This window comes from Colletotrichum karsti (genome assembly GCF_011947395.1).
Source record: "Colletotrichum karsti strain CkLH20 chromosome Unknown Scaffold4, whole genome shotgun sequence".
Taxonomy (NCBI): Eukaryota; Fungi; Ascomycota; class Sordariomycetes; order Glomerellales; family Glomerellaceae; genus Colletotrichum; species Colletotrichum karsti.
The window spans coordinates 698,388-721,577 of record NW_024065904.1 but is presented as its reverse complement, the minus strand read 5'-3'; the positions used below and the strand labels follow the sequence as shown (position 1 = coordinate 721,577).

Sequence of the window (23,190 nt, the reverse complement as noted above, 5' to 3'; positions counted from 1 at the left end):
TAACTCCCGGGAGCGTTTGCGATTTCGGCGTTCATGGAAACGCATTCTGTATCCCGAGGACGGCGAAGCTCGTGAAGGCCATGTCGGTTGCGCTGCTAAAACTCGCGCAGAAGTACCATAAATTCTGTCTGTATACGTCGTATTCATGCTGTGAGAATTGGGATGATTGATTGTTGGGCCACCGTCCGAAGTGGTGTTCTCCGGCGCTCCTCGGCGCCCCGCCGGATACTGAGGTCTGAATACTAAACCCCGGTCTATATCATGGAGATGGAGTGTTCGGTGACCACCTATCTGCCGGTAAGGTTTTTCGGCGATGAGGGGCCGTTGGTGCTTAAAACGCGGAACAAGCTCCGACACGGACTTGTACGATGAAGAATGTCTGGTGTTCATCAGCGGGGAAGAGTTATCTTAAGATAGGACGCTAAAGCTTAAAAGGCGATTTCGCAATGCCTGGGACCGGCTCTCAGGGGAATGGAACTCTATGACGGGCTCTTTCATAGACGCCCTGTCCATCACTCAGGAACACCCAGACCGTCGGGCTTACCCCGTGACCCACAACGGCCCCTCCCGGCCCCATCTCTCGGGGACCTCACGGAGATTGATGCAAAAGAAGCACGATTAGGCAGAACGCTCTTTGAACTTTCGAATAACTCGGTAACATGCGGTCTGAGAGTGGGCCAAAAAACTAGGAATTGAAACTTGTATGAAGAGATCATTTAGAGATAAGACCGTTGTGTCTAATTAACCAATCCGCTGATTAGCGCGTCATTTCAGGGCGGAAGGATCTTGCATGTCAATGTCAAGCCCCCATGTTCCTGTTCCGCCCTTCGGTGACAAGCCCCAAAAAACCCCGCTCATCCGGCATCGGCCGGTATTGGCTCTCTCTCATCTGATCACGTTCGCCTGGAGATAGTTTTTTGCGCTTTGCTCTCATTCTCGAACTTCATGATTGCAACTGTGTGCGACCGATTGCCTCTTCAATTGAGACGTACGCCTTTGCATGAGTGATTGCCTCAGTGACGTGACCAGAACCGGTTCACCGGACTCAACGTAATGTCTTCCGCACAGGAGCACAGCGAAGAGATGGCTTTTGGATTTGATCCATTTGGCTCACTGCCTCTTGATCCCGGCTTCGACGATTTGCCCGGTGGGATCCAGGACGAATTCGACAGCGGCATTGCGTCCCCTGCATCAAGCGCATCCGGCGGCGTTCTCCTGTCCGAGACATTCGACGACGAAGTGCCTGCGGCGAGCACTACAAAACCGCGGGAGCCTTCAGTGACCTTGCCATCAAAAATCGGCAGCCGATTTACTTCTGGCGCGATCAAAGTCTTGAGGACCTGGTTCGATAACCATGAAAGACACCCCTACCCGACGCCGAAAGACATCGACAGGTTGCAAAACCAGACGGGGTTGGAAAGGCAGCAGATCACTAACTGGTTCGCCAACACTCGCCGTCGAAGGAAGTTTCGGTCGTACGCCGCGTCCTCCGCGCAAGTCCCGTCGTGGACCGAGACGACAACCGGAGCCGTCGAGATCCCAACCCGGCGGCCGACGCCGATGCCTCTGGAGCTCATGAACCCCATGCAGCGATGGGAGCACTCCCCGCCCGAGCACGAGCCCGCACTTGTCTCCGACATTAGTCGAGCCGTAGCGGCATCATCTGGGTATTCGGGCCTTTCGAGTCGTTCTCGGTCTCCGGGAAGGTCCTCCGGACACGCTTCTTCCAACAGTAGCGCCGCAACGTCTCTCTCAAGCAGGGGCTCGGATAACTCTGCTTATTCTTACCGAACAAGACGATCCGATGGATCACAAGGTTCGAACAAGTTCTCAAGCAGGCGGAGACGCCGTGCGACTGCGAAGGCTCAACAGGGTGGGCGTGGTCGGTTGCTAGGAGTACGCAACACTTACCAGTGCACCTTCTGCACGGAGACGTTCAGGACAAAATACGACTGGCAGCGGCACGAGAAGTCTCTTCACCTCTCGCTCGAAGAGTGGGTTTGCTGTCCAAATGGTGCTACAGAAGAGCATCCTGAAAAGGGTGAGATATGCGTCTACTGCGAGGAGCCTGGTCCCAGCAAGTCCCATGTCGACGAACACAACCACGCTGCTTGCTCAGAGCGGCCATTCCAGGACCGGACGTTCTACCGCAAAGATCATCTCCGGCAACATCTGAAACTCGTACATGGGTCGAAGCAGATGACTCCGCTGATGGAGAAGTGGAAGACGACGAAAAGTAAGATTCGTTCGAGATGCGGCTTTTGCGACGCAAAGTTCGAGACCTGGGCAGACAGAGGGGATCATCTTGCGGATCACTTCAAGAATGGGAGTACGGTGGGAGATTGGAAGGGAGACTGGGGATTCGAGCCTTCAGTCTTGGAGATCCTAGATAAAGCCATGCCGCCATGTAAGTTCTTTGCGGTTTCTTTTTGGATCTGTTGCTGATGATTGTCGACACAAGACTTGATCCAGTTTGAATTATGCGGTCCCGTCCCGTTCACCGCGAGCGTCGGGCCAGCCGACACGGCCTCGAGCGCTTACGAGCTCCTCAAGCTTGAAGTGGAGTACTACGTTCGTAACTATTACGAGAACCGGGACAGCTTGCCATCCGATGACGAGCTCATTCACGAGGGATGCAGCATCATCTTCGGCGCAGAGTTTGTTTCGTCCGCGGCCACTTCTTCTCCGTCGCCTTCCTGGCTCAGGGATGTTTTCATGAGTTCGACCGAGATAACGGCGCGGGCTCGTTTGCGCCCCATGAACCAGCTGCTTGACATACGCCTGAGCCAGCTCAAGATCAACGGGAAGTCCGACATCTTTGAAGGGTGCCAGCTTGAGTCCCAATTATGCCGCCACGTCGGTTTGCATGATGGCATAGGCTTGCCTCTTTCGGATAAGGAGATCCAGCAAGAAGCCTGCGCTATTCTACGCCGCGTTGACGAATTCTCCGGAAACCCTTCAAGCAGGTTTGTAGGCTTTCTAACTCGAACGATACAATCATCGACAACATGGATCGGTCCTCTTCGCCGAAGGAGCACGCAGTCGTCATACGAAGATATTGCGGGGGAGCCTCCAATCGGACTCTCAGAAAACTCTCCCAGTGAATTAATGAGCTTTTTCAATGGGGATATGCAGGGTCTGAAGAAGATGGGATTTGAAGCGGACGGAGTGCCGCCATTCTTAGATTCGAATGGGGCTCTCCAGACCACTACCTCGCACAAGACCTCTTTGCAAACACCTGCCATCTTTTCAACCCAAGGCTCCCCAGAAGCTACGGAGGATTTGTATTTGCGGCAACAAATGGCACAAACACTCTTTGCGGGGTCTGGCCAGTCGCTTCAAGAGTACGAACGCCCCCGAGGGAACGGAATGCCGTTCTTCCTGAACGACCACAACAGATATCTGCATCTTGCAAGGGAGCTGTCTCGCTTCGTGAAGAGCACGATGTCTCCCAACAACCCTAACTGCCACGTCCCAACTGACGAGGAGATCAAACACCAGGCTAGGTGGATTATTTATGACGAGTAAGTTATTTTTCGCTTTGCCATTTTGGTTCTTGAAGGTTCTGCGCATTCCGACGGTGTTTTGCGAAAGACCTTGACATCTATAACTTAAAATATGGCCCGTAACGAGACGGATACTAATGAAATAGGCCCGACCCGTGGAATCAGACACCCGCTGATGTAGTTCTGTGGTTGCAGAACTTTAAAAGAGATGTCGGTCTACTGTAAAACAGCCATACTATGCAGTTAGACAGCTTCACTTACATCAAATGATTTGATACCGACATTGCCAAGCAAAACTGTGTATTGTGGTGCAAAGGGTCGAAAGCCCAAGTGCATAACCTAGAAACTATGCTACAAACAAAACAAGAAGTTCCTAACATTTCTTTGACAAAGAAATCTATACCTTGTGATAAGTTACAAAGTCGTACGTAGACCCCCTCAATATTTCCAATCCCTACCTCATGTCTGTTCGTATATCGTTGAGACGCCTCCAATTCAAAAATTCATCATACATCCAAAAAATAAGACGTAAGAGGCCGTCGTTTCTCATCATCATCAAAGTCACGGTCACATTACCGTGGCCTGAAATCGACACAGCATGATCCTCATAAGTCCATCTCCTCTGGCTTCTCGAAAACAATCTTGTTTTCGATCTTCCCCAGCCCGTCGATTTCAACTGCCACAACATCTCCATCCTTCAGGAACTTCCCCTGAAAGTAACCCACACCTGCCGGCGTCCCCATCATTATGACAGTCCCCTTTCGTAACGTCGTGCCACGCGACAGGTGAACAATCACCTGCGCCACGGTCCAAATCATGTCCGAGGTCGATGTTTCCTGGACCACCTTCCCGTTCACAGTCGTACGGTAGCGCAGCGCATGCGGGTCGGGGACAACGGTAGGCGACCAAATGGCTGGCCCAATCGGCGCGAATCCGTCGAATGATTTGCAGTATGAATACTGCCCCCCAGAAGCGTCGGGGACTTGGAAGTTGCGAGCCGTGAGGTCGTTTCCGGCGGAGTAACCCAGCACGTAATCTAATGCGTCGGCTTCTGATACGTTCTTCGCGTCTCTGCCAATCACCACGCAAAGCTCTCCTTCGTAGTCTAAATGACTTTGAGCATCGGGGTGGACTTTCACCGGATCGTTGGGCCCGGAAAGGGCGTCTGGAGGTTTCGTAAAGATTATTGGGTACGAGGCAATTGGGAGCTTCAGGTTTGTTAGCTATGAACTAAGTCAACATATAGAAAGCAGGCCTCTCTTCCTCACATTTGCTTGTTCTGCGTAACGCATGAAGTTGAGGCCAAGACAAACAATTCCTGGAGTTTTATCCAAAGGGCACAGGAGCTGACGACGCCTGTTAGTTTCCATGTTCAATCCCTTCAAATTCTGCCCTTTTAATCTCAATTTGTGCTCTCACCTTCGTCACTGTGTCCCTCACATTGGTGTTAATGAAGCCATCATCAACATTCCCTCCCAGTCGTTCGATCACATAACCGCTCCTGCTTCTCCGCACAAGATTGCCATAGAAAACTTGTCCGTGGTGATTGTATCGCACAAGGGCTTGGAAAGCCATACGGGGTAGAGCCACTCTCTTCTCGACGATGAACGGCATTTAGGGCCAATCCTGGAGGGTAACGAGAACGAAGACGTAAACGTTATATAAAATCCGAAGGTCAAGGCCTATATGGAACGGACATAAGCGGTATGATAAGAAATCAAAGCTACTGATTTGAGTGTGCCTGCCTTGCAGAGGCGTCCGACCAAGCCGTCGGGTGCCCCGGGCTAAAAAGGGGCCACGGCGGGTTGTTGGACATCGTGGAATCCCGCGGACAGGACGGACTGGAGATAGGTGCGAAAGAGCCGCGTGCCCGCACCCGCACGCACGCCCGCGCTCGGCGACGTTCGTCTGAAGGTGATTCGATTCCCCGATTAGGTAGCCGGGGATTAAGGGGAATATGATATATGGAGAGAGTTAAACCTCCACTTCCCGCGGGCGTTGTGTGGCGTGACGTCGAGGGGCAAGGGCTACGGGAAGATCGGATCAGCCGCAGGGATGGTAGGGCTGGATTTATGCCTCCACGACTCTGGACCCCGACAAGCCACCCCGAGGAGCCCGTCTCTTGTGATCAAGAATCAGTCATCATACAGTCTTGTGGCTATTCCCAAAACCGTTGTTCCTGGATGGATTATGTGTTCCCATTTCTCTTTGGGAATGGTGGGCGTGAGATCTCGATATGAGCGGAGGTTCTGCGGCATCCAGGTACGGCGTATTCGGAGTTCCGAATTAATCTTTCTTCCTCGGATTCCGAAGCTCAGTAAACATTACGAGAACTGCTCTGGATACCAAGCCTTAGAGAGACACGGGGCCGGAGCTCGGCCTGTAAGCAAATCGCAGCGACTTCCAACGATTCTTTTGTAAGCCCCGTGGCACATTGTGAATCTCGATTATACCTCTGCTGGAGGCCACTTGATAACGAGTCGGTGTAACAGTCTTGCCGACGCCAGAATGTTTCTGCGACGGAGATGGAGGATTATGGATTGTATGCTGTAATCTATCGCCACTCCCAACCTGATCTATGACAAGTCCGAACTTGTTGTTTCGAGGACGTCGCAGTACGCCATAACGGTTTCTCGCTACGGGCTACACCAATTCCGATGTATGTTCAAGTGAGTGCCTTAGCAACCTGTGGAATTGTCGTGGGTATGTCGTTGAGTTACCCTCAAACATCTTTCTACCACCAGTGGCTGACATCGTGTGCGTATTTTTTGAAGAAAATGACGACAGTCTACTAAAGTGATGTGCGTCTCATGCCATCCTATTTCTCAACACCTAAATTGAAGCTACGGTGGCTTCTAGTAGCTGTCACTGGCCTTGGCAGATACCGCGCAGAACCGTCTGGATCCATCTGATATACACAGATCTGTGCTCGGTAAGCCAAAGCCTAGGGGGATCTAGCAGTTTAGTGGAGTGACACATAGTATCTGCGAATCAGGTTCAACATCACGGTGTTGGGGAAGTCATGAGTTCCCTGAGCTGCACACACGGGTCCGCGGACCGAAACGCAACCTGCGAAGAGGAGGTATGAAAGAAGTATACGGGCTAATTAACCTACTGAATTGACTATTACGTTGAGATTAGTCTGAATTGTCTTCATGTCGTTGCTGCCTTGACTTCACATCGGCCAGGCGTGTAAGCCATCTGGCCGGATAGGTCGTACTGCTTCCCGCAAACACATGTCGCAAAAGAATAGAACAGTATGGGTCGCAGCTTCATGAGCCAGAGCGTGGTACAGCTCGACTGATCTTCCCTTCAATAAGCAAAAGAACAAAGAGAAGAAACAGAGTCTTATCTCGTTAACATTGTGTAAGTGATCGGAATTAGGCTTTTAGAAACAGACACTCGGGCTGTTCAAGCCACCCGAATCGGCCGAGCCACAGACCTTCCAAGAGGCGGGTTTGGTTCCATGCCACGGGAATTCGGCAAACATCTTGGTCTTTCCGCTACCTCATTTCGTCTTCTCGTCCACGTCTTACCGGTGTGGAGGTGGGGAAGGAAGATCGGTTTAGAGTTCCCGATGACATTGCTGCGCAGCGGGTACGCTACCGATGTGGGTTTCGGGCCGCGCGGGGCAGCGCGGCGCCGCTATCTCGCATGCGTATTCCTCCTCTTCGCATTCGTAGTGCCACATACGCCAGATCTCTCCTCCGCATCTTCCAACCCGGGGAAAATTCCGTGCTCCCGGGAAACCGATTGCGCCAAAATCGCCGACGCAAAATGAAGGTCCTCATCATCGGAGCGGGGCTGGGCGGTCTCGCCTGTGCGATTGCGTGCAGGAGGGAGGGACTGGAGGTCGTGGTCCTCGAGAGGGCGAACAGACTTGTGCCCGTGAGTCACGAGAGTGAGCCGTGGCTCGGCTTCTTCCGTGGGATTGAAGCTTGTTCCGCTGACGTGCCGACTGGGATTTTAGATAGGCGCCGGTATCCAGGTGCCCCCGAACGGGACCAGGGTGGCTCGCCAGCTGGGGTTCCTGGATCAGGTGTTGCAGCGCGCTGTCGTCATCGACGAGATGGAGCTGAGGCGGTACGCCGACGGTAAACGTCTTTATTCGCTTTCCGCGAAGAAGTCGAAGGAGGAGTACGGGGATGTGTGGATGGTCATCCACAGGGCCGACTACCATGCCGTCTTGTGGAACACCTGCAGATCGCTCGGTGTGGACTTGTGCTTGGATATGGATGTTGAGAGAATCGACTTTGAGTCTAACACCGTCTGGCTCGAGGACGGTGATGATGTCTCTGGAGACGTAATCATTGGTGCTGACGGTGAGTATCAGTTGTTCTGCCTCGAGCCCTAGACTACGTGTGCTGATTTGGAGAGGCCTGTACTCAATATGTCGAAACCAGCTCCTTGGAACACCGTCACCGGCAGTCGAGACGGGAGATCTGGCGTACCGAGCAACGTTCCCACTGGAATACCTCAAGAGTCTCAAAGACCCCAGCATCGACGAACTCTGTGCTCGGAAGCAAGTCACCGTCTGGGTGGGGCCTTGCAAGCATACGGTGTTCTATCCTGTGAGGGAAGGAAAGGAGTTCAATCTCGTTCTGCTCAGACCCGATGATATGGCGCCTGGGCAAAGACACGTCGAAGGAGATGTTGGTGAGATGAGACAGAGCTATGAAGGTTGGGACGAGACGTAGGTTCACCTCTAATCTCCGAACCACTTAGCGTCTCTCAGCACGGATCGGAGATACCGGTTACTGCATGTCACGTCTGACTGACCGCTGCAGACTTACCAAGCTGATATCATGCATATCGAGAGTACAAAAGTGGAAGCTTTGCACGCATCCTGAGTTGGAGACTTGGACAAAGGTATGATCTATACCTACTCTGCGGCTGTCCTCACACATGGAAGCCCGTCGAGTCACCTACTAACTGAACCAGGGATGCGTGGCCCTCCTAGGCGACTCCTGTCATCCAAGTCTCCCATACCAGGCCCAAGGGGCAGCCATGGCAGTCGAAGACGGGGCCGTTCTCGGGAAACTCCTGGGCCTGCTTAAAGCCTCTTCTAAAGGAAACCCGACGGAGTTGATTCCGGAGGTGCTGCGGCTGTACGAGTCCCTGCGAAAGTCACGGACCACCGTCAACGTCCAAGGCGCAAAATCGAATCAGAAATGGTATCAGATACCGGACGGACCCGAGCAAAGGGCGCGAGATGCGGAGATGGCAGGTGCCAAGCTCGCAGATGGATTGTCGCCCACGGGCTGGCGGTGGATCGATCTGGACTACCAGAGGGAACTTTTGGGCCACGATTCGGTCGCTGAAGCTGTCGAGGCGTTTGAGAAGTGGAATGCGGCTCGGACCTGAGGTCTGCTGATGTCTACAGTGTCGGCGATGAAGAGGGTGGTGAAATGAACCCCGAAGCAGATAATGGCATTAACGCCTATGAAAAATCTAACGAATATTTTAGGTACCAACCGGCAATGCACCTAGCCATGAGTTGAGTCATTAGTACATGAAGAATTCCAAAAATTTTCCTCGTAGAGCATGATCCCGTTCCAAGACTGTAATACGTGCGTCATAGTGCTCTCATTACATCGTAACATCTTAAGCGTCTCTCGTGTACTCGGACTTCTGGCGCCAAACGTGGCCGTATCTCATGACGACAATGGGAATGGGGGCAAGGAGGATGATGCCGCCTCCCAGGATGGTGAACGCCCAGCCGTGTCCGAAAGACTCGATCAGAGGGCCCGTGCTAAGAGGCAGAAAGGTGCCTGCCAAGCATCTCGTGACAATGACACCGGTCATGGCGGATGCGGAGTAGATGCCGCACGCGTCAACGACGTAGGCGGACAGAGGCAAAGAGCAAATCAGCATCATGAAGCCCTGCATCGCGACGGACAGCAGTAGTAGCGCAACATGCAGCTGCAACTGCGTGATCCAGCCGTAGGCGATGATGGTCAGGGGTAAACCGAAAGCCCCGATAAGTAGAAGCGGCAGTCGATACTCCGGGCGTCCGACTGGATCGTTGCCACGGAGCTTGATGTAGATCCGATCGAGACTGAAGTTGCTGACAAGGACACTGATGAAGGAACCGACACCTATATTTCGTTAGACCGGGTTCGTCATCGGGGTAGAAAGTAGGGGAACGTACTGAACGACATGAACGAAAGGCCCGTCATCGCTGGGGAGAAGCCATATACGTCCTGGAGGATGGTCGGCAGTGTGATTGACATGACATAGAAGTAAGCGAAGGTAACGCAGCCGAAGAATGACATGGCAAGCAAGACGCTCGACTTCATCAGAACGGTGCCGGGCCGCTTGATGGATTCCCAGAGCTTGATCATGCTCTTGTGGTCATCCACGCCGGCCGGGTGAAGCGGAGCCCCGGACTCATGCTGCGCGTTGGCAGCCCTCTGTCTAAGGATGGTCATCTTGTAGGTCTCCCTGAAGCAGAACAGGAAGAGAACCTCGCAAGCAGCAGCCAGTCCCGCGCTCATCCACAAAACGCGCCTCCAGCCCACAGTCTGCGCGATTGCGCCGCTGATCATGGGGCCGACGGCGCCTCCGACGAGAGGTGCGAGGGAGACCATGCTGATCGCAGAGCCGCGCTGGTCGGCCTCGAACATGTCCCCGATGATGGCGGGGTTCAGAACGTTGGTGGCGACAGCGAGTCCGGTGAGGGCGCGGGCGGCGATGAGAAGCGGCGTGCTGGTGCTGAGGGCGGCCAGGACGGTAGCCGTGACGAAGAGGATGTTGGCGGCGTTCAGGACCGGCTTCCGACCGTAGATTTCCGAGAGGGGCGCGATGAGAAGAGGTCCCGCGGCCTCACCCAGCTCCCAGATGGTGACGAGCAGAGCGCTCGCGGGTGAGTTGGTGCCGTCATCGTGGTCGAGGTCACCGATGATGTGAGCGGCGATCGGCACGACGGAGATGCAAGTGAAGGTTCTGTCACCGAGTTAGCATTTGAAGCTGGAAAGTCAAGTTGCAGGCTAAAAGTTAAGCCGGGGGCAGCAGTTCATACACGGTGAAGGCCATGCATGCCAAAAGACCGACAATGGTCCACTTGAACGCCGTCGGCCATTCTCTCGGGTTCTCGGGGTCGCCATTGGGATCGAAATCCAGCAGGTGTTTCGCGACATCTTCCTCGCAAAGAGGGTCCTCCAGCAGCGGTTGGCTCTCCGTCATATTCGTCGCGTTGCTGGTCACGGAAAGGGGCCTTTGGGAAGTGAAGTCGACGATCGCTCACTGGACGAGCGATTGACGAGAAATCAGCGGCGGAGACTGGAGACGGTTGCAGTGGGCAGCAGCAGCTGCACCTTTGATCAGTGAAAGGAACAGAGGTCCGCCGAAGGCCTTTTTGCGTGCTCGACCCACGCGCTTGATCCTTTTGTCAGACAAAAATTTGATGGCCGGGGTGGGTGGCAATAGCGGGGCGCCGGCGCCGGCCGAGGGGCTGGCGCCTGTCCAATGTTACACGTGACGTCCGGCATGTCCGCTATCTTGCAGCTCGTGCAAATAGTCGCTTCAAATCCATCGTTGGATGCTACGGGAGTTGGCTGTTCTTAAGCTGTATATGTATGTTGACCACAAGTAGAATGTCTCGGGAATCTGTGTAAGATATCATAACCTTACCTGAGACCCCTGAATGCCAGTAACACCGTTGAGTGTGCCGTGGAACATGTTTCGTCAATTGGCCGTACAATACTTCCGCTTTCGGACAAGTGCGGGGTCGGTCTCCGATGTCGCCCCACTAAACCACTCCGGCCGGCCGCCGGCGGTAGAAGTATCCCCCGCGGCTTCTACATGCCGCTGTTGACATCGGCGTCAAACACGCCCTTCCGACAGTAGGGCCGACAAAGGGCGCGATATATCATCAAGCCAGTCCCGACGGAATGATCGTAAAAAGAGTCCAGAACCGGCCTGATAACAAGTGCACTATCAATTGATCAAGCCGATTGGACGAGACCGACCCTTGCCATTACGCCATACAAGCAACTTATTGTCTCTTCTGGTTCCGAAACCAACCGCAACCATGAGCATCCCACAACGCCTGCTGCCGTCGGTGGATGAACTTCGGCAATTCTATGTCGGAAAAGATGTTGACGACGTCCCGAAGCCGGCGGTGGTCCTTGATGTTGCGAAAACTCGCAGGCATTGCAAGTCCATGCTCGATGCTGTGAAGGCTCTGGGAGTGGGCTTTCGCGCTCATGTTAAGACTCACAAGGTGCGAAAGTCCCCTGTCGCCTGAAAACAAGAGTCATCTATGATCTGCGGCTGTCTAAAATGGGGGCATTTGGTAAGATAACCATGGCTGACTCTCTAAGATTAGACAACTGAGCTTGCTCGCCTGCAAGTAGGAGAAGACTCCACAGATGTCAAACTTGTAGTTTCCACTGTCTCTGAACTACAAAACTTGTTACCACTTCTCAAAGAGTTTCAAGTGAAGGGCCGTAAGGTCAACGTTCTCTATGGCATCCCTCTGCCGCCATCGCAGGCAAGCCGCGTTGCAGACTTGGCACGCGAGCTCAGCCCCGGCAGCATCACATTCATGATCGATCACCCGAACCAGCTCGATGCCTTAATTCTCTTCTCTCAACAGGCTGGTTTTGCAGCAGGGGTCTACCTGAAGGTTGATACGGGATACCACCGGGCAGGCTTGCCACCCGCAGGTCTCAACAAAAACGACTTAGTTCGCAAGGTCATGCAACTTGAGACTGATGACAAGGCCACCCTGATTGGTCTATACTCTCATAGCAGTCTCAGCTATGCCGACACGACCGCTAAGCAAGCAATGGACAACCTCGCCGGCGAAATCAGGGGTTGCGTCGATGCTCTTCAGACCAACTCGCAGTATTTCTCGAAAGAGAAACAACTGACCATCAGCGTCGGGGCATCGCCGCAAGTGACCGCAGTCCAGAACATCGCAGGAGCGAACGCGTCAAAGAATCCCGACAGCGAGCACCTCCGCCGAACCATTCAAGAAGTCACAAAGGGCGAGCTCCTCGGCTTCCGAGTCAACCTCGAGCTGCACGCCGGTGTTTACCCCGTGCTCGACAACCAGCAACTCTCCACGCACGCCCGGACCTTCTTGGGCGACGCCGAAGATGAGGTCGCAGTCTTCGTTGCGGCTGAAGTTTGCAGCGTGTACAATAACGGCGAAAGGGAACAACCCGAGGCTCTTGCTGCTGTTGGTGTACTTGGCCTTGGGCGTGAGCCTTGTCCGTCATACAGCGGCTGGGGCGTCGTCAGCCGCAAGTCCTACGCCAGGGAAGTTGAAACGAAGCATCGACTCGTAGTCGGTAGAATCAGCCAAGAACACTCGATTCTGACGTGGGACACCAGCTCGGATGACAGCGCCGCGAGCTTGCCGGCAGTACCCCTTGATGTTGGCAAGACTGTGTGGATATACCCCAACCATGCATGTGTGGCAGGCGCGATGTATGGATGGTATCTGGTGATTGATTCCGATGTGGACGGCGACCGTGCTAAGGTGGTGGATGTCTGGGTGCGCGCATCGGGATGGTAGACTACGTTTACTAAAGTCGGATATAGTGAAGCTGGCAGGGACGGTACTTCAGATAATCAAGGCGAGGCAAGTTTCATTAGAAGCAAACACGAAAGACAAATCCTCTTAAGACCAATTGAAAAAGATCGAGTTACTTTAGCAGTACTACAATGCTTGACATTTCACAGCGATGACCACATATCGGTTTAGTTTCACAAAACAGACTACGCGATCAAACATAAAGGGACTGCGCCCTTTACAAGTCACTTGTTGGAAATGAGAAGCAGTCTTCATTACCAACTAATCAAGTTTACAAACAAAGCTCGTTTCATATCAAGAGTCACAAGGCCAGTGAGGCAGTCACAATTCGGTCGGTTAATGTGAAGACAACTTGTTCAATTGGTATCAATATCTAAGCTGCATATACAAAAGAAGTGAAAGGCAGATGGGCCGTGATTGTAGTGTCGAGGAGCATCCTGACCTTTGATGGCATGTTCTAAGCATGTTCATCTTCCTCCAACATCTACAATTACGGATTAATGCTCCCATCGCCAATCGAAGTGCCTAGGCTCTGCAAAGAAGATGCAAGAACTTAGTTAAGGAGACCGCAGATGAGGCCGCCGAGGTTGAGCTTGTCAAGAACACCACCGACAAGGCCGAGAACGGTGGGGAGGAGGCCGGAGAGGACCTCGGTGAGAAGGTTGATGACACCGCCGAGGGTAGCGAAGACGATCTGGAGGAGGTTCTCGACGATGACGTTGAGGGTGGTAAGGAGGTGGACGATGACGGAGAGGAGGGCGAAGACAAGGGGTCCGAGGAGCTCGAAGATGGAGATGGAGAGGACCTTGACGACGTGCTGGAGAGTGTAGATGATCTCGAAGACGAGCTCGAGGACGAGGCCAATGATCTGCTGCTTGTCCTCCTCGACGATCTCGACGGTGTCCTCAAGGAGGTCGGTGACCTCGCTGATGAGGGTGGTGATGAGGTTGATGATGATGGTGACCTCGCTCTTGACGGTCTTGATGATGTCGGCCTTCTTGGCGGTGGCGCAAGAGTTGCAGGTGGAGACCTCCTCGACGGTGGAGTTGATGACGGAGGTGTGCTTCTTGCAGTCGACGACGACGGTCTTCATCTTGGTGATGACGACCTGCTCGGCGCGGGTGCTGAGGATGTCGTTGACGACGGGGACCTTGGGAACCTCGGGAACCTTGGGGACCTCGGCGCCGACGAGGCCGCCGGCCTTGGAGACGGTGTTCTCGGCATCGCCCAGGATGGCGGGGGCCGCCAGGGCGGAGGCGAAGATGGAGCCAAAAGCAAAGATGTTGGAGAATCTCATGGTTGCGGTTTTGGATTAAGAATATGAATTAGAAGGAATGAATGTGGTGTTGGTTGGTAAAGTAAAGAATGACGAGCTTGCGCTGGAAACCAGAAAAGGAGTGACTGGGTGAGGATGCTGATGATGATGAGAGAAGAATGGTGTTCTGGAGGAGACCAAGACCACTCCTTAAGTATGCGATGATGGGGACTATCGTTGTTGGTGTTGAAAAAGCCCTCCTCCTCCTCCACCGACCGATAAAGGGGCATGGAGATCCAACAATCGTACCCCAGCTTTCTTGCGCTGAACGCAATGTCCAAAGACTGGGATTCATGACTCTCATCACGATGCCGAAGACGAGGATCGCACTCGAGGTTTCCCGTTTGGGATGCCCATCATGACCAATTCGGTCTGACAGGGCACTTAGCTTTCCAGGACCCCTGCGTAAGGCTCCCGTTTGCGAGCCGGGGTCGACTCCGGGTTTGCCGTCTTGGTGCGAATTCGTAACTCAAAATGAGGGCCCGCTGTCCCGATGAGCAACGTTGTTTGCTGTTTGGCTAACCAAAGGTATCCGTACTGTCACTGAGTGTTGAGTTGAGCGCGAAAATACCAGCGTCGATATGTTTGCTAACGACTCCAGAAGCAAAATGACAGAAGTGCTTCCAAGAATGCGACATGCCGATCTAAGCTTACTTCAAATTTGACCAAATCTTTTGGTTCGGAAACATTGCGTGGGTGTTCTGACGCTCGGAGAATTCTGATCTGCGGGTCCGCAGTTGTTGACCGGGGTCGCGGAAGATCATCATTAAAGCCACGAACTAATGCCGGACTGGATGGGGTTCGCAAACTTGCAATCCAAGACGAATTCTGACTGAAGTTCTGAACCGGCCCCCACGAGAGCGGTGAAGCCCACTGATAGATCATCATTAGGATTCAGAGCACATTCGCATTTCAAACGATGTGAAGTTTCGGGATGGCGTATCATCATCTCAGTTGCTTCGCTGATGTCATCTAAGCCCACACCAATCCTCTCGCTTTGGACCCCTGGTTGGCGCCGACGCGTCAAGTTAGACCACTCAATCTTGATGGAAATAACGGGCCCCCATTCACTAAAATGATCTGCCTGGTCAATGTCGCCGGCAACAATTCCCAAGGAGCCGCGAGCATCACCGCCTTTCCTGTTCTCGTGTTGGGCTGAACTGAATCTTCCATCTGCCATGCTTCACAGTGGGGGTTCCGTCCCGTTGAGAGGTCTTTTCGGTCCCACCGAGCCTCCCCCTGACTGTCCACCCGCAATCCTTAACTCTCGTGGCTTTGGCTTCTCAGTTCCCCTAGTCCAAGAATCAATTGCCTGACGTTGTGAGCCAGTGGGCCAATCACGAAGGAGGCCTCAACACTTGCAATGGGACGTGGTAATCTCTGTGGGAGCCGATGACCTCGTACCCTTCCCCTGGGTCTTCAGCAGCGTTGTCGTCATTGGACTGAAAGGGTAAAAAGTGGCGGTGAGGAGCCTCAAGCAACCTCGCGCCATCGTATGAGAGCATGCCAGACTCAGCCGCTGTTATTTATGACTTTAAATACCGCAACTCGACTTAGTATCAATCTCACCTCAATACATTCAGCTACAGAACTCGCGCCTTCTGATTTAAGTATGTTATGCTTTGGGAAATGATGAGCACCTTTGATTTAGCTACGACATGGAATCTCAGAAGGTTCGAGGATTTGCGATAATAACACAGCGCACGTCAACTCATCATCAAAGCTTGTGAATACCAAGAGTTGAATAGCTAATCAAAGTGAAACTTTATTTTCTTGAGACCAACTAAGAGTATCTAGTCTGATTGAATGCTACTTTGCCGTGTTTCTTGCACATCATCCATGTTCTATCAACGCTTGACAGTCGATGCTCGTTTCCTGGGACACGAGAATTCTACAGCTGGAAGTGAGACAAGAGGAAGTTTGATACGTCATTTGAGTGCTTTTTCCGGGCATTCCAGATCTCAAGGTACGGGCCTTCGGCTCCAACAGAGCCAACGAGCACATCCTCAGACCCGGCAACGAGCTGGGCATACGTCTTGTCGGTGAACTCTTGGACCGGTATGCCAATGGCTCGGCCGCGCTCTTCTCCCATGTAATCATGCAACTCGGCTGCTACAGTCAGTATTATTGTCAAACACAGAGTTATCAGGATAAACGTACTTTGAACGGCAGGGGCCCAGATTTCGGTGACCTTGGTGCTGGAGTTTTGGAGTTGCTGTCTCAAGCTGTAGACGAAAGAGCTCAAAGCTGCTTTCGAGGCCGAGTAGGCTGGCATTACGACGCCCGGAATGAGCGCCAGATGCGTTCCGGTAAAGATCAAACCGGTAGGGTGCGGCTTCTCCTGAAGTTTGGGGAGGAACTTGATGGTCAGGTCGACGATGCTGAGGAAGTTGGTGTTGATTTCGCTGCGGAATGCGTCCAAGTCTACACTTTCGGGCTTGGAAAGCCTAATTTGGCTTTGAACGCCAGAGTTGATGAAAACGCAGTCGAGCTCTGGGAACTTTTGAATGACTCTGTTTCCATGTCAGTTAGGCGGTTCTGTCTCCTGTTGATGCTGGCAGCTCAAAGTTGCATGCAGTAGCTTACCCGTCAACGAAACTGTCCAAGCCAGCCCGATCCGTTATGTCAAACCGGACCGAAGCTGCCTTTGAAGACCCATGTTTCTCAACAAAAGCATCAAGCCTCTCTTGACGACGACCGACGGCAATGACTTTGACGCCCTCATTGATGAGTTTGTCTGCCATAGCCGCACCGATGCCGGAGGTGGCGCCGACGAGAAGGACCTGCTTGTAGGGGAAAGACATTCTGACTGATTTGAAGTAAAGTATTTAGAGTGTACTGATGCGTATTTCGATACTGATTGTAGGTTTGTTGAGTTGTTATTCGCCAAGATGAAGTCGTCGAGAACCCTTTATATATGCTGTTCGCCCTGACCCAAGGTGCGTCTCAAAGCTAAAGTGCGTCCCGCGGTCATGATGCCGAATGATACGCAGGGCGTGGAGATAGGGACCGGACCGTGAGGCGTTCCAAGACCGGCCTTAGCGCGATCCATCGGCACCGGACGGTCGGACGGTCGCGCCTGGGAAGGTAAGCAGAAATCGGGTTTACATCAGTTACCTAGAAGTAAAGCCGAGTGGCGCTACTCCAGTTCGGAGTCTGTACTGCGGAGAAACCCCAGTCAATTGACAGACATGGAGTTATGGAACTGAATGTTAAGGTTTCCGTCAATTCCCTAGTCCAGACTTCTGAGAAAGGCTTCGCTGGCTTTGCTTCGGAGCATCACAGTCATGCTGAAATCCGAAATTGCGACCATCCAAGACTTAGTTACAATGACGAGTTGCATGACAAAGCAATTAGCTACTCATTCTTCTTTTTTGTTCTCTAAAAAAGTCGCATCGACCAGTTAACGCGCTAACGATACAAACCCAACCTAGCGTTACTCGACTTTGATCCCGTTTTTCTCAAGCACCGTTTTCAAAAGCCGCAGACATGTAGGATGGTAAAAGCCACGATGCCTATTGAAAACTTCGAGTGCCAAGTTGTCATCTATGGAGATCAACCCCTCAAAGCTGAGAACGAAGTCAGTACCATACTTGCAGTTGCTGGAGAGGGAAGTCTTACAGCGGCTTGACAAACTTCATCCGTCCAGTCTGGCCAAGGACCTCTTGAGTCCGTTTCAATACTCCTTTGTCGCCTGCTCGCAGTGCGACTCGAAGATATCGGCTGACAACCTCAAAATTGCGGGAATCTCGCAGACCATACTCTACACCCAGGGAGTTGGTGTGACTTGCAGGCACAGGGTTCGGGCTGTCGATCAGCAGGTCGAGGAATACCAGAAGTTGGCCAACAGTCCAGTCTTTGACATCTTCGGCGCTGGGTTCAAATGAAGAACCCTGCGTGAGCGTTTTCCATTTGTCTGCTAGCGATATGCAGTCCTCGTAGAGCTTGGAGTTCATATCTGGTTTCGGCGGTGGTCCCGGCTTGTGATACCAAGCATCCCAGTCGACGGTGGCCAACGCCGATGCTGCATCGTTGTCTGCTGAAAAGAAGTCAAGAACGCAGTCCTTGAATTGCGCAGAGTTGACACTCTTCCCATAAAAAGTCCTGAAATACTGGAGAACATATGTTAGATTCCTGGCAAAAGCTTGTGATTTGTGTCCTAGCGGGTTGGAGGGCTTACATGAGGGACAAACTTGTGCCACTTCTCTCTTCCAACGTTCTGTTCGAGGTGACACAGGAAGGTGTAGCCCTTCTCGTATGAAATCTTCGACATGACATCGTCTGGCCTCTTGCCATCGAACTGAAGGACCAGGCTGGTGAACACGCTGTCGTTGCCGCCATAAGCCTCGATGTTGTAAAGCAAGTCTTGCCATCCAACAATGGTGTCGAGCTGCACGGCATCTTCTCCACGAAGGTCCCGGATGATGCAGCGCTCGATGTAAACTGTCCAGCCCTCGTTCAACCAGAAGTGCTCCCAAGAATCGTTGGTTACCAGATTGCCACTGTAGCTGTGAGCGAACTCATGAGCCACGACCGAAATGTTTTCCCTGTCTCCCGAGACCACAGTGGCGCTGTAGAAGTTGAAGATGGGGTTTTCCATGCCTCCTAAATGAAACGACTTCGGAAGGACGACAAGGTTATACAGCGGCCATGGGTACTCGAAAATGAGGTTCTGAATCACTCGTCAGTGATTAATAATGCTTTCCTTTTGTATAAGCTTACTTACTTCAGCAGACTTGATGATGGCATGAAGATCCGGTTGGAACTCCGCTTTGCAGGCTTCGATGTCGTCCGGCGCACAATAGACGTAGCTCTTTGGACCAATCTGCTCGCCTGCGAGGTTACTGGTAGAAATCAGTCAGTGGGACTGCAGGTGAGAGGTACAGACTACTTATCACATACCCACTAGCCACAGCAAAGAGATAATTCGAAATTGGAATATCCTGTTTGAACCTGTACGTCTTCGTGTCCAGAGGCAACTTGACTGGAGGGAAGATCAGCTCGTCCTCGGGAACACCACTCGCGACAACAGGCAGCGTAGAGTGAATGATGATATCAAATGTTGTCTTGATAGATGGGGTGTCTTGGCACGGAAACATGGAGCGAGCATGCACAGGCTCTCCCTGCGAAACTGGGCAATGTTAATCCACGTTGCCTTGGACCATCAGTGTGACGGAGGTTCATACACATGAAGGGAAACTTCTTGTCGTCTGTTTGAGCTGGACCAAACCATTGGAGGCCAGTCGTCTTCGTCGTGGTCTCAAAGTTAATCTTTATGAAATTCACGTTAGATGTAATCTGTGTCAGATTTTGGGGGCCTTCTAACGTACGGCAAGCTCAAACGATTCACCGAGTGAGTAAACCCGGTCAAGTTGGATATGGAGAGGGCTTCCGTTCTGATCCTTATCAGCTCTCAATGTCCATTGAACAGACTTGTCGCCAATCTTGGCATCCTTCACGACCACGTAGCTTGTATCGAGAATGACCTCATGAAGACTCCCGACTTTTGGCTCGAGGGTTACTGCTGTGTATCCAACAAGGATGGTGCGATCGAAGTCGATGGTGAATTCAAGTTTAGTGTGCCTTGTGACGACATCTTTGAAGTTTGAAAGGGTGTTCACGTCCGTGACGGCGTGGTTCATACACATTGTGATGGAAGAGTTTGTCGCGCAATGGTGTCGAGTGGCCAGTAGTGCACAAAAGCTGAAGACTTTTCCGTTCCTTTTGTCCCCTCCAGCTCTGGGAAGGAGTTCAGTGAAGCAGTTGCGAAAAGTTGAAGATGGCAAACAGAAGTCTGTCGTGCAAGCGATGCTAACTTCTCCCATGTTTTTGCACCTGCCTGCTTGGTCGTGGTGCCCCGCAGCGTGTTGCCCCTCATCATGGTCGTTCATAATTTCCTCTTTGGGTAATTTCCTGTCTAGACGTCTCACCCCTGCAAATCTGTCGACCTGAGCTGCAGATGACACCAACTAACCAATTAAAGTCGCGATATCTGGTGTTGAACAAATGATGTGAACGAGGGATTGATGCTATTTGCATCTAAGTGCTACATGTAACTCTAGCGAGGACGCCGCGTTCGGCGCACATGTACAAAGCTCGACCGCAGTATCGTGTACGTGTACTTGTGTGAATGCATTGAGAAGAATGAGGGCTACCTACGCCTGCCTTTTCTGCTGCCAGAGTGCCCGTGCCTCCTTCAGATACGAGCCATACAGCTTGATTGCATTGATGCTGTTCATATTGTTAGCAGGGGCCGGCTCATGTCATGAATCATGCTGCTTACTAGTTGTTCTTGTCCAGCTTCTCTGTAAATGCCCATGACTGATCAGCAACTCTGGCACAATGAACATGGAGACATGAATTCGACAAACCGTTGATAGAGTGAGCGCCATCTGTTGGGCGCCCAACAGGCAGCAAAAGCACGTTCTTCTGCAAAATCTCCTTGAAATCCAGCGCGATGGGAATACTAGCAAGTCGTTAGCTTATGTTGCGTCGAGTAAAGCATAATGCTTGAGAACTAACCTGCCGCCCTCGCATGTAAGAGCAGGATTCACACCCCAAATTTCCTGGGTCGCCTGGATCGCAGCTTGATAGTTCCAGTGGTCGGAGCTCTCGTAAAACCAGTCGCTTTCGTGAGCGCAGTTGATCTCCAAGTCGTTCTTGCTTCCGAGGCTCTTGAAGCGGTCCTCGATGTGCTTTTGCACAAGCTTGTTGATGTCCTTGGCTTTCATGTTTGGCACGGTTCGTATGCTGAACTTTCCCACTAGCTTGGCGGGAATCGAGGTGACTGCTCCGGCGCCAGGTCTTGCGTTTTCGATTCTGTGCAGACTCAAGGACGGCTTCTTCCATCTAGTCCGTTCGTCAGTCGGCTTTCAAAGTTGAGATAGGAAGGCGTCTTCAACTGACCTCGCAATCAAAGCATCAGCTTGCGTTTCGTGTAGGATTCTGCCGCCTGTTCCTCCGAGTAAAGAATCCTCAGAAATATTCAACTTGTTGTAGCTCTCATACTCTTCTGCCGTCACTGGCTGCACATTGTCATAGATCCCGGGTACCAAGATCTTTCCACTGGAGTCCACAAGTGAAGACATGATGTTAACCATATCCGTCATCGGCTCCGAGATCTGCCCACCAAAACCACCGCTATGCGCGTCCTGGTCGGCGCCGGTGATGGTGAGCAGGTAGAAGAGAATTCCTCTCAGACCTTGGGGGATGCTGAGTTGTTCATCGCTGACCCAAACGACGTCAGTAATGCAGACGCAGTCAATATCGGAGAAGAACTTTGTCGCCTCTTCTTCCAGCGCTTTGCGGAGACCAAAGGAGCCGTTCTCTTCCATGCCTTCGAAGCAAAAGACCAAGTTCGCTGGAACCTCCACACCGGCCTTCTGAAAAGCCTCGATCATGTTGAGCCAGCCTATCAGAGGGCCCTTGTCGTCTGAAGTTCCACGGCCGCACAAGCGTCCGTTCTCTTCGATCGTGAGTACCCATGGGTCGTGTTTCCAACCGTCCTCGAGAGCTGCAGGCTGGACATCGTAGTGGCAGTAAACAAGAACAGTAGGCTTCTCACTATCACGACCGTAGCGACCCAATACCAGGGGTGGTAACTCGAGCTCAGGTTTGTCCTCCTGTTTCCCCAACGGTTTGAGAGTTACTTCCACTCCAAGGTCCCTCATTTTGGAGGCAGTCCACTCGCTCATCTGTTTACTCAATCAGTGCCAACTCTTCTTCATCAATGCTCTTGTACATACTCTGAACACATCTTCCCTTCGTTCTGCATATGCAGAAACCGAAGGGATCTCAACGGCTTCTTCCAGTCCTACACGATTGAAGTGATTAGCGGCTGGTAAAGTGAGGTTTCCAGTTCGAAAGTCGCTCACTTTCAATGAAGAGATTTTCAAGCTCGTCAACCCTGATGGCCCAGCTGTCAGCTGCTGATATTCCTCATGTCTGTTTCCAGTGGCAAACTTGCTTTGAGTAGAAGGCAGCGAGACCGTCGCCAGCGGCGCCTGACTTGATCGAAGCCATCCTGGAGCCGTATTTCCTTGGCAGGTCTTGGTATCGAAACTTAAAGAATAAGTGCGCGATGTGATCAGTGTCCTTCTCACATCGGCTTCACCCAAACACGGCGCTAATTTTGACGCGAGAGGAGGGGAAGCTGACAGATTCCAGGTGAAGCTAATCCATGCAACTCCACGTCAAGCGAGATCGGATTGGGGGAGATGCAGGGGGCGATAAATCTCTTATCAGATCGGACCCGCATAAAAGATCTTACCCAAATAGGAAGTCTTTTACGACGACGGAGGGAACCATGTCATTCCTCGAGCTGGTCATGGAAGCAAGAAGGATCGTGCTCATATGGCATAGTTGCCTGCAGTTTAAATTTGAATACCAATCAGAATTCTAGATGAGAGCTCTCGGTATGTTGACAACTCTCACCACGTCTGCCCAAAGCACAATTCAATGGCGGCAAACAACAAGATCCTCGTCATCGGATCCCCGGACGGCGTAGTCCCTCGCGAAGTTTGGGCACACTTCCGCACACGATACAATACTTATCAATACGACTTTCCAACCGTCGCTGAATTTCATGAGTCAATGACAACCGGCAACTGTCACGATATCTCAGGAATCATGAGGATTGGCCTCAACCTACCCGCTGAAATAGAGAAAGTCGGCCTAGGCTGGACCAAACGTGCCTTGCCGCATCTTCCACCTTCACTCAGAATGATTGTCAATTTCGGTCACGGTTTCGAAGAAGAGGACGTCTCCGGCCTCAATGCCCGGGGAATAGAGTTCTTCAACACAACAGGCGGCAGCGAAGCAACAGC

At 52.3% G+C, this 23,190-nt stretch overlaps 9 protein-coding genes across 9 annotated transcripts; 3 read left to right on the top strand and 6 right to left on the bottom strand.

The window, feature by feature from the left end:
- Positions 1-1,053: 1,053 nt before the first annotated feature.
- CkaCkLH20_01747 (uncharacterized protein) lies at positions 1,054-3,528 on the top strand (the record flags this gene model as incomplete). Its single annotated transcript, XM_038884466.1, has 4 exons — positions 1,054-1,629; positions 1,915-2,407; positions 2,462-2,966; positions 3,033-3,528. The coding sequence occupies 4 exons, from the start codon at positions 1,054-1,056 to the stop codon at positions 3,526-3,528; spliced, it is 2,070 nt and encodes a 689-aa protein (XP_038750166.1).
- Positions 3,529-4,111: 583 nt separating this feature from the next.
- Positions 4,112-5,120, bottom strand: CkaCkLH20_01746 (fumarylacetoacetate hydrolase family protein; the record flags this gene model as incomplete). The annotated part of the gene is made up of 2 exons (XM_038884465.1): positions 4,112-4,714; positions 4,926-5,120. The coding sequence occupies 2 exons, from the start codon at positions 5,118-5,120 to the stop codon at positions 4,112-4,114; spliced, it is 798 nt and encodes a 265-aa protein (XP_038750165.1).
- A 2,163-nt stretch (positions 5,121-7,283) lies between these two features.
- On the top strand, positions 7,284-8,870 carry CkaCkLH20_01745 (salicylate hydroxylase; the record flags this gene model as incomplete). Its single annotated transcript, XM_038884464.1, has 5 exons — positions 7,284-7,394; positions 7,477-7,828; positions 7,884-8,199; positions 8,294-8,375; positions 8,448-8,870. 5 exons carry the CDS (start codon positions 7,284-7,286, stop codon positions 8,868-8,870), a joined length of 1,284 nt encoding a protein of 427 aa, XP_038750164.1.
- A 240-nt stretch (positions 8,871-9,110) lies between these two features.
- On the bottom strand, positions 9,111-10,691 carry CkaCkLH20_01744 (bicyclomycin resistance; the record flags this gene model as incomplete). The annotated part of the gene is made up of 3 exons (XM_038884463.1): positions 9,111-9,604; positions 9,658-10,451; positions 10,528-10,691. The coding sequence occupies 3 exons, from the start codon at positions 10,689-10,691 to the stop codon at positions 9,111-9,113; spliced, it is 1,452 nt and encodes a 483-aa protein (XP_038750163.1).
- An 847-nt stretch (positions 10,692-11,538) lies between these two features.
- On the top strand, positions 11,539-13,032 carry CkaCkLH20_01743 (alanine racemase domain protein; the record flags this gene model as incomplete). The annotated part of the gene is made up of 2 exons (XM_038884462.1): positions 11,539-11,730; positions 11,836-13,032. 2 exons carry the CDS (start codon positions 11,539-11,541, stop codon positions 13,030-13,032), a joined length of 1,389 nt encoding a protein of 462 aa, XP_038750162.1.
- A 571-nt stretch (positions 13,033-13,603) lies between these two features.
- Positions 13,604-14,347, bottom strand: CkaCkLH20_01742 (uncharacterized protein; the record flags this gene model as incomplete). Its single annotated transcript, XM_038884461.1, has 1 exon — positions 13,604-14,347. One exon carries the CDS (start codon positions 14,345-14,347, stop codon positions 13,604-13,606), a length of 744 nt encoding a protein of 247 aa, XP_038750161.1.
- Positions 14,348-16,256: 1,909 nt separating this feature from the next.
- Positions 16,257-17,169, bottom strand: CkaCkLH20_01741 (short-chain dehydrogenase reductase family; the record flags this gene model as incomplete). The annotated part of the gene is made up of 3 exons (XM_038884460.1): positions 16,257-16,474; positions 16,526-16,878; positions 16,952-17,169. The coding sequence occupies 3 exons, from the start codon at positions 17,167-17,169 to the stop codon at positions 16,257-16,259; spliced, it is 789 nt and encodes a 262-aa protein (XP_038750160.1).
- A 632-nt stretch (positions 17,170-17,801) lies between these two features.
- On the bottom strand, positions 17,802-20,013 carry CkaCkLH20_01740 (leukotriene a4 hydrolase; the record flags this gene model as incomplete). Its single annotated transcript, XM_038884459.1, has 7 exons — positions 17,802-17,934; positions 17,987-18,477; positions 18,546-19,037; positions 19,092-19,209; positions 19,268-19,496; positions 19,552-19,636; positions 19,696-20,013. The coding sequence occupies 7 exons, from the start codon at positions 20,011-20,013 to the stop codon at positions 17,802-17,804; spliced, it is 1,866 nt and encodes a 621-aa protein (XP_038750159.1).
- Positions 20,014-20,520: 507 nt separating this feature from the next.
- CkaCkLH20_01739 (glutamate carboxypeptidase) lies at positions 20,521-22,717 on the bottom strand (the record flags this gene model as incomplete). The annotated part of the gene is made up of 8 exons (XM_038884458.1): positions 20,521-20,596; positions 20,649-20,670; positions 20,737-20,831; positions 20,888-21,214; positions 21,272-22,059; positions 22,111-22,178; positions 22,240-22,271; positions 22,635-22,717. 8 exons carry the CDS (start codon positions 22,715-22,717, stop codon positions 20,521-20,523), a joined length of 1,491 nt encoding a protein of 496 aa, XP_038750158.1.
- Positions 22,718-23,190: the final 473 nt, after the last annotated feature.